The 9,823-nt window shown below is 40.0% G+C and overlaps 1 protein-coding gene across 1 annotated transcript in view; it reads left to right on the plus strand.

Annotated features, from left to right (window-relative positions):
• Nucleotides 1–9,817, plus strand: part of ARHGAP19 (Rho GTPase activating protein 19) — a 56,522-nt gene extending 46,705 nt beyond the window's left edge. Inside the window, exons 10-12 of the mRNA XM_081243028.1 lie at nucleotides 1,807–1,917; nucleotides 2,456–2,534; nucleotides 9,152–9,817. Coding sequence (XP_081099154.1) covers nucleotides 1,807–1,917; nucleotides 2,456–2,534; nucleotides 9,152–9,156 — 195 coding nt within the window. The 3' untranslated portion in view covers nucleotides 9,157–9,817. The remainder of the gene's footprint in view (nucleotides 1–1,806; nucleotides 1,918–2,455; nucleotides 2,535–9,151) is intronic.
• Nucleotides 9,818–9,823: the final 6 nt, after the last annotated feature.

The raw sequence follows: 9,823 nt of genomic DNA on the forward strand, positions 1-9,823 counted from the left end.
ATGCTACAACATAGATTAAACTTGAAAACATCATGCTAAGTGAAATAAGCCAGTCACAAAAGAACAAATATTGTATTATTCCAGTTACATGAGGTACCTACAGTAGTCAAATCCATAGAAACAAAGTAGAATGGTGGTTGTCAGGGACTGAGGGTCTTGGGGGAATTGGGATTATTGTTTAATGGGTACAGAGTTTCTGTTTGGGGAGATGAAAAATTTCTGGGATGTGGTGATGGTTGCACAACAATATGACTGTACTTTACACTACTGAACTGTACACCTGAAAATGGTTAAAATGATAAATTTTATGTTATGTATATTTTACCATAATTTAAAAAAACTCCCTTTGCTAGAACCCCAAAAGTGTATTCACCTGCTTAGACGTGGCAAGTAAAATGAGCATCCTTGGTTCATTTTACTTGGAAGTCTGTCATTCCCTCTGACTTCCTGTCATAGAGATGATTGGTAACAAGAAAAGTTACGGTCCAATAAGTGTTTTTCTCTGTGTTAGTCAAACATGTTTCTTTAACTGAAGTTAGATGGGTATAGTTTTCTCTTCATAGTGAGCTCTTCTCCTGCAGTTGGTTCTGGAAGTGTTGCTAATTATTGCTTGAAATGTAAAAATATAGTATCCTCTTGGCAGCTGCCCTCTTCAGAGCATTTAGAACTTTAGAGTTATAAAAGAGTTTATAATTGTATCAGGAGAAAACATTTTAGAAAAATAATTTTAAACACAATGTTAGCAAGTTTTATAGGACAGAAGGGTAAACTGTTTTCATTATAAATGAAGAGACTTTCAAGCTAATAATAAATGTAGGTTTCTGCTCCATAGCAAAGGAGTAATGAAATTTCTGTTAAAAAATTCACTGGAAGCTGAATTTTAGCTTTTATAGCTAGTCCTGTGGCTCCTGGTATCCCCAGTTTAGCTTACTCTGAGGTGGTATCTGACTTCTGAAAGGAAGATGTACTGGCCTTATTTTTCTAGCACTTCTGTGTTTTAGCTATTTGGTTTCTATCCTGCTTTGATACTTTTTTTTTGGCTAGACTTTTTTTCCTCCAAAATTCGTCTCATGTAAATGATTTATTACAGAATATTCCTACTAATATTTATATTATAAAGTTTAATGTTCTAGTTTTCATATGTTCTTTTTTTTGGAATTCAAATTTATTCTCTAAGGAGAAAAAAGATTTCTTCAAAGATGGTAGAATTGTCACTGTCAACTGATATAGTAGGTTACATTAGCTTTTAAGCTGTTCAGAGATGAAAGGGCTTTTAGTCTTGCTCTGAATAACAGTATAGTCATGTGACCCTTTTAAGAAGACCTGAGAATTTCTCCAAATTTTCCAATCCTGTGTGAGGAGGACATGACAGGGAAGCAAAATCTTAGAGTGGACCCAGTGTAAGTGTCTTTTAGTGGGGAGGGGAGGAGGGGACTCTTAAAAGGTGCCAGAGACAATATGTCTTTAGGGAAAAAATTATACTGGTAGGTAACTGGTGTTTCTTTTATGGCCTCAGAAGCACTGTAATTGGCCTGTATTAGTTGGTTTAAATCAACTATAAAGTTGCTTTTAACATTTCAGCCCTTTAATTGGTTTAAACAGGAATAGTGATCACCTAAAGAAAGGCAGTGATCTCAGGTTTTTTAGTAACATGCTTTGACCTCTCTTGTATAAGATGCCTGGGGGAATTTATCAAAGAGCTGAGATTTTTTTTAACCTAAGAAACTATAGTTTTGAAGACCAGTATAACTATAATATAGATATTATAGATGTTTATAAATCAAATATTTTCTCTTCCTAAATCAGCGGAAGGTCCTGGGAAATCAGATGATGTCAGAAAAGAAAAACAAGTACCCTACTCCAGAATCTGTAGCCATTGATGAATTGAAGAGAGCCAGCAAAGAAAATATGAATTTAGTAAGATACTATTCTTTGCACTTTCTCTTTGTATGTGTTCATTTGTAGAAAGGAAGAAAATTAATATACCGACGTCTGTTTTACTGTGTTTCTTTGGGCCATATTCAACTATGCCTTTTCCCCAGTCTTTTCATTTATGCTGACTTCTTTCTGTAGGTTTTCATTGATTCATTCAACAAACATTTTGAGTTCAAGGAAGATATAACCAGTCATAAGCAGAAATGACAAATGCAGTGAAATAACTCCACACACAAAGTGCTGGAGGGAGCAGTTCTTACTGGGAGACTCCACAGGGTGGGTAACCTTTGAGCCAGGCCTGCTTGGCACTGCAGTACGTGTGGAGTAGTCCTTTAGGTTATCCCAGGAATGTTTACTTCATTAAGCCAGCAATAAAACAGTTAAGATTAATGAGATCTAAATACGTTGGTAAAACTCTTCATATTGAAATTGAACAAGTAAATAATTCCTCTGTTAGTAAAGTCTGTCTATAGGAATGACATTAGGACATTTAAGCCACTGTAAAATTTTCTTGTTACAGTTATTTTCTGGCTCTCCAGCTGTCATGATGACACCAAGAAGACTGAAATGGTCTGAGGGGAAGAAAGAGGGGAAAAAAGGTACTAATTGTACTTATTTTGTGTGTCTTATGAACGTAGTTCCTTTCTTTTTTTTTTTTTTTTTTTAAAGTTTATTTATTTATTTTTTTAATTAGTTTCTGCTTTATAACAAAGTGAATCAGTCATACATATACATCTGTTCCCACATCCCTTCCCTCATGCATCTCCCTCCCTCCCACCCTCCCCATCCCACCCCTCCAGGCGGTCACAAAGCACCGAGCTGATCTCCCTGTGCTCTGCGGCTGCTTCCCACTATCTATCTACCTTACGTTTGGTAGTGTATACACGTCCATGCCTCTCTTTCGCCTTGTCACAGCCCACCCTTCCCCCTCCCCATATCCTCAAGTCCATTCTCAAGTAGGTCTGCGTCTTCATTCCCGTTTTGCCCCTAGGTTTTTCATGACATTTTTTTTTTTTTAATTCCGTATATATGTGTTAGCATACGGTATTTGTCTTTCTCTTTCTGACTAACTTCACTCTGTATGACAGACTCTAGGTCTATCCACCTCATTACAAATAGCTCAGTTTCGTTTCTTTTTATGGCTGAGTAATATTCCATTGTATATATGTGCCACATCTTCTTTATCCATTCATCCGATGATGGACACTTAGGTTGTTTCCAGCTCCGGGCTATTGTGAATAGAGCTGCAATGAACATTTTGGTACATGTCTCTTTTTGAATTATGGTTTTCTCAGGGTATATGCCCAGTAGTGGGATTGCTGGGTCATATGGTAGTTCTATTTGTAGTTTTTTAAGGAACCTCCATACCGTTCTCCATAGTGGCTGTACCAATTCACGTTCCCACCAGCAGTGCAAGAGTGTTCCCTTTTCTCCACACCCTCTCCAGCATTTATTGTTTCTAGATTTCTTGATGATGGCCATTCTGACTGGTGTGAGATGATATCTCATTGTAGTTTTGATTTGCATTTCTCTAATGATTAATGATGTTGAGCATTCTTTCATGTGTTTGTTGGCAGTCTGTATATCTTCTTTGGAGAAATGCCTATTTAAGTCTTCTGCCCATTTTTGGATTGGGTTGTCTGTTTTTTTGCTATTGAGCTGCATGAGCTGTTTATAAATTTTGGAGATTAATCCTTTGTCAGTTGCTTCATTTGCAAATATTTTCTCCCATTCTGAGGGTTGTCTTTTGGTCTTCTTTATGGTTTCCTTTGCTGTGCAAAAGCTTTGAAGTTTCATTAGGTCCCATTTGTTTATCTTTGTTTTTATTTCCATTTCTCTAGGAGGTGGGTCCAAAAGGATCTTGCTGTGATTTATGTCATAGAGTGTTCTACCTATGTTTTCCTCTAAGAGTTTGATAGTTTCTGGCCTTACATTTAAGTCTTTAATCCATTTTGAGCTTATTTTTGTGTATGGTGCTAGGGAATGATCTAATCTCAAACTTTTACATGTCCCTGTCCAGTTTTCCCAGCACCACTTATTGAAGAGGCTGTCCTTTCTCCACTGTACATTCCTGCCTCCTTTATCAAAGATAAGTTGGCCATATGTGCGTGGGTTTATCTCTGGGCTTTCTATCCTGATCCACTGATCTATCTTTCTGTTTTTATGCCAGTACCAGACTGTCTTAATTACTGTAGCTTTGTAGTATAGTCTGAAGTCAGGGAGCCTGATTCCTCCAGCTCCGTTTTTCGTTCTCAAGATTGCTTTAGCTATTCGGGGCCTTTTGTTTTTCCAAACAAATTTTGAAATTTTTTGTTCTAGTTCTGTGAAAAATGCCATTGGTAGTTTGATAGGGATTGCATTGAATCTGTAGATTGCTTTCGGTAGTAGAGTCATTTTCACAATATTGATTCTTCCAATCCAGGAGCATGGTATATCTCTCCATCTATTTGTATCATCTTTAATTTCTTTCATCAGTGTCTTATAGTTTTCTGCATACAGGTCTTTTGTCTCCTTAGGTAGGTTTATTCCTAGATATTTTATTCTTTTTGTTGCGATGGTAAATGGGAGTGTTTTCTTGATTTCATTTTCAGATTTTTCATCATTAGTGTACAGGAATGCCAGAGATTTCTGTACATTAATTTTATATCCTGCTACTTTACCAAATTCATTGATTAGCTCTAGTAGTTTTTCGGTAGCATCTTTAGGATTCTCTATGTATAGTATCATGTCATCTGCAAACAGTGACAGCTTTACTTCTTCTTTTCCGATTTGGATTCCTTTTATTTCCTTTTCTTCTCTGATTGCTGTGGCTAAAACTTCCAAAACTATGTTGAATAAGAGTGGTGAGAGTGGGCAGCCTTGTCTTGTTCCTGATCTTAGTGGAAATGGTTTCAGTTTTTCACCATTGAGGACAATGTTGGCTGTGGGTTTGTCATATATGGCCTTTATTATGTTGAGGAAAGATCCCTCTATACCTACTTTCTGCAGGGTCGTAGTTCCTTTCTGTATCTAGTCAATAGCATTTTTTGAATTCCCAGTGTGGTATGGTCGTAGTCAGAAGAGATGTAAAAATTATAAGGCTGGGTCCTGCCCGTGAGTTCATTTAGCAGATGGTTATTGAGCAACTACTCAGCACTGTCCCAGGTGCTGAGGGGCAGAGCTGTGAACACAGACCCACACGGTCCCTGCATTCTTGGACAGATGGGACACGTGAAAAATATCTTAAGAATACTTGTTAAGCAAATTAAAAGCAAGTGTAAACTAACTTGTGAAACCAAGTACAGGAGTGCTGAGAAGATGTTAAGTAAACATGGAATAGTTATGTTCCTTTTCTGCGCAGACTTTAGCTTTGTTTATTCAATAAAACTTTCCCGATAAACAGCTCATGCTGAAGGACCCTGGAAATCATATCATGCAACATGTTTTTGAGGATATTTAGGGTAAAAAGGATTATGTAGTGCTGGGACTGCTGATTGTTGGAGGCTCAGTTGGTGAAGTGCGGTGGCTGCTGTGCTTTCCTCTGAGGAAGCCATGTGGGTAACTGGAAAGGCCAGGGGATTTGTAGTTAGACCTAATTTGAGGCATCGTTCCTCTGGCTTGGGAAAACCACTCATTCTCAGCCTACTTCTTCCTCTGCAAATGGGGATAATAGTTATATCTACTTCCCAGATTTCTTATGAGGCTCAATTGAAATTATGTTTTGGAAGCACATTGTGATTGGTAAAGCATTAACAAGTAGTAGTAATTGTTACTGAAGAAAACTAGGTGAGGCGTGGTCTTGTTTTATAAGGCTTGTGTTGCAGATGAAGCGATCTCTGTTCTGATATGCTCAGTTTACCAGAGATATGAGCATACTTACTATTTGAGACATCAGCAATAGAAAGAGAACACAAGCCCAGTCCTTATAGATAAATCTTTATTCTTTTCTAGGAAGTTAGATTTCAGTATGGTCTTCTTCCTTATCCTTGAATGAATTATCTGAACTCTCTTTTGTTTCCTTGTTGCCTCTGGCTTCTAGGCTGGGCTGTCTGATTGAGGCAAGTTTGGCGCTTGGATTCTGTGTGTCTAAATATTTCTACCTGTATTTTCATAAGTCAAAACCAAGCATAACTTATTTTTATTATTTTTATTTTGGGCTGTGTTGGGTGTTCGTTGCAGTGCGCGGGCTTCTCATTGCGGTGGCTTCTCATTGCAGAGCACGGGCTCTAGGCACACGGGCTCAGTAGTTGTGGCACACAGGCTTAGTTGCTCTGCGGCATGTGGGATCTTCCCAGACCAGGGCTCAAATCTGTGTCTCCTGCATTGGCAGGCAGATTCTTAACCACTGAACCACCAGGGAAGTCCCAGCGTAAGTTATTTTTGAAGGATACATTGTATCAGTTACACCTTTTCTTGCTTTCAATTTTGAAGATAATCAAGAAATGTCTTTCTATGTCGACAGCTCTACTTCTGGAAGAAAGAAATGCGTTAAAAAAATAAGTGAGGACTTCCCTGGTGGTGCAGTGGTTGAGAATCCGCCTGCCAATGCAGGGAACACGGGTTTGAGCCCTGGTCCGGGAAGATCCCACATACCACGGTGCAACTGAGTCCGTGTGCCACAACTACTGAGCCTGTGTGCCATAACTGCTGAGCCCGTGTGCCTAGAGCCCATGCTCTGCAACAAGCCACCGCAATGAGAAGCCCGCGCACTGCAACGAAGAGTAGCTGCTGCTCGCTTGCAACCGGAGAAAGCCCGCGTGCAGCAACAAAGACCCAACGCAGCCAAAAAAAAAAAAAAAAGTTTAATATTTTACCAAGAAGTTTTAGAGCAGGGATTCTTCCTGTTAACTGTGGACTTCCTAAGGGCTCTAATAAAGTTCCTGGTATTGTTGATGGAATTTTATGTGTAGGTGCATATGTACATTTTTCTGGAGGAGAGATTATATAGTTTTTATAAGAGTCTTAAAAATGTTGGTGATTCAGAAAAGTGGAGGCCCACAGATAATGAATGACTTCCCACTGGATTAAGCAGTGGCATTTTCACATTACCCTCTCCCTGCTCACTTCCTCTAACTGGGAACACCTGTGGCTGTCATGACTTCACACTATTCTCCTTCTCCTCCTTCCTCTTTAATTTTTTCATCTCTGCAGTGCTTTACTGTCACCTGCCTCCCACTCCACCTCTTCATGTTCTTCAGTGCTCTGTCTTAAATTCTCTGCTTGTTCCTGCTCTTGCTTTTCCCCCTCTTAGCAGTTTGGTCTCCTTCTGCAGCTCAGTTCTGTTCTCTGTTTGATACCTGCTCCCAAGCCTGCACCTCCAGATCTGAACTCTGTTCAGTCTCCAAGCCCCCAGATCCAAGTGCCTGCCATCTATTTGTTTTACATAAAGAATACAATCCAAGATTTTTTTGATGGTGATTTTATAAAAGGAGCAAGTTTTTTTTTAAATTTATTTAATTAATTAATTTATTTTTGGCTGTGTTGGGTCTTCCTTGCTGTGCACAGGCTTTCTCTAATTGTGGCGAGTGGGGGCTACTCTTTGTTGTGGTGCGTGGGCTTCTCATTGTGGTGGCTTCGCTCGTTGCAGAGCACGGGCTCTAGGCACGCGGGCTTCAGTAGTTGCAGGACGCGGGCTCAGTAGTTGTGGCTCACGGGCTCTAGAGCGCAGGCTCAGTAGTTGTGGTGCACGGGCTTAGTCGCTCCACGGCATGTGGGATCTTCCTGGACCAGGGCTCAAACCCGTGTCCCCTGCATTGGCAGGCGGATTCTCAACCACTGCGCCACCAGGAAAGCCCAGGAACAAGTATTTTTTGAAGAAGATAATGCAATTTTATTATCATCAATAGTGTACTCCCAAAGACATTTATTTCGCATGGGGTTTCTCAATTGGCACTATTGACATTTTAGGTCAGATAATTCTTTGTTGTGGAGAGCTGTCCTGTGCATCGTATGATATTTAGCATCCCTGGTCTCTACCCACTAGATGCCAGTAGCACTCTTCCCCCAGTTGTGACAACCAAAAATGCCTCCAGACATTGCCAAATGTCCCCTTCATGGGAGGGGGCAAAATCACTCCCTGATGAGAACTGCTGATTCAACACCTACTTATTAATGGGCATTATTTTCAGCAGTCAGAATCTTACCCATTGTTCAAAGCCCAGCCTAAACCCTGCCTCCTCTTCAAAACCTTCTTTGGCTAACCCAGACAGATATACCTTTTCCTTTGAACTCTTATTGACATTACTAAAATGTTGACATTTAATGTGATTTATCATAGATAGTTTGCTTCACATATATTGTCTTATCGCTGTAGCTAGTTTCTCTTCTGGAAGACAAAGGCCAGACTTAATATATTCATGGCCCCTGTCTTCTTCTCTTCCCCCCCAGTAATGACTGCCTTGCATCTAGTAGGCATTTAGTAAACATTTGCTGGTGAGAGGTGCAGTGGTGGTAAGAACATGAGCTTTGCATTCAGTTAAGCTTGGGTTCAGTTCCCAGCCTTTTTTTTTTAATTAAAAAAATTTTTTTTAATTAGTTAATTTATTTGTTTTTATTTTTGGCTGTGTTGGGTCTTCGTTGCTGCACGCGGGCTTTCTCTAGTTGCAGCGAGCCGGGGCTATTCTTCGTTGCGGTGCACAGGCTTCTCATCATAGTGGCTTCTCTTGTTACAGAGCACGGGCTCTAGGCACGCGGGCTTCAGTAGTTGTGGCACGTGGGCTCAGTAGTTGTGGCTCGCGGGCTCTAGAGCACAGGCTTAGTAGTTGTGGCGCACGGACTTAGTTGCTCTGTGGCATGTGGGATCTTCCCGGACCAAGGCTCGAACCCGTGTCCCCTGCACTGGCAGGTGGATTCTTAACCTCAGTTCCCAGCCTTAATAGCTGTATATCTTAGGGCAAGTTTATTTGTGTAGGCTTCACATTCTTCACCTGTAAAATAGCAAGAGCATTACCTCATGCACAGGTTGTTGTGAGGGTAAATGAGGCAATATACATAAAGAACTCAGAGCAACACCTGGCACAAAATATGCACTTAGTAAAGGTAGCTGTTACTGCCATTAAGATGATTTAATGAACTGAGATTAGAGCAAGAGGACAAAGTGGTGTATACTTGGTAGAGAGTAAACAATTCTCCCTCAGTTTATAGAAAATAATAAGTATAGATTTCTCTAGCTTTTGGGTGGAATGTTTGCAGAAATAAATACTTATAAATGTGTTTAATGCTCCTTTTTCTCTTTCAGCCTAGGATTCCTCTGAAGGATCCAGAGGTTTCCTGTTGTCCACCCAGAATTTTCTCTTTTGTGGACCAGGTGCCATTACTGCTCACAGAGAAGCTTGGACTTGCAGCTTGCTTGCTGCATGTTGAATTGTGAAAGCCAACTAATCCTGTGACTTGACTGACGTCTCTAACCCCACTCAGTGGATGACATCTACAGACTCTGCCTGCTGAACCAGTGCTAGAGAATCTCTCTCTCTCTCTTTTAAAAAAAATGTTATGGGGAAACCACTAACCAGCCAAATCAGCTTAGAGAGCACAGTAAATGAGTAGAACCAGGCAGACTCCTGTGCTCGTTCCATGTATTTGTTTAGGCAGATTCTATTTTTAAAACATTTGAAATCTGTGCTCAACTGCCAGTGATTCTTTTAAAAAGTGCTGTCAGTCCTGGTGGATTGATGTTATTTTTAACTGATAGCTTGGGCTTTTCTCTATTTTGATAGTTTTGGGGGATATTTTGGTTATTGTTTCTTGTTTATTTGTTGTTTGTGTATTTTAAGAGGTAAAAAATCAAAATGGACTCCAAACCAGATGTCTTTCCTCTCTTTTTCACCTTAAGGTTTGGGAAAGCTCTTTAACTTATGAGGCTTTACTCCTCAATACCTATCTGTGTCCAAAGAATTTATAGCTTTCCTGG

Source organism: Mesoplodon bidens, assembly GCF_964165515.1.
Source record: "Mesoplodon bidens genome assembly, chromosome: 1".
NCBI classification, from domain to species: Eukaryota; Metazoa; Chordata; class Mammalia; order Artiodactyla; family Ziphiidae; genus Mesoplodon; species Mesoplodon bidens.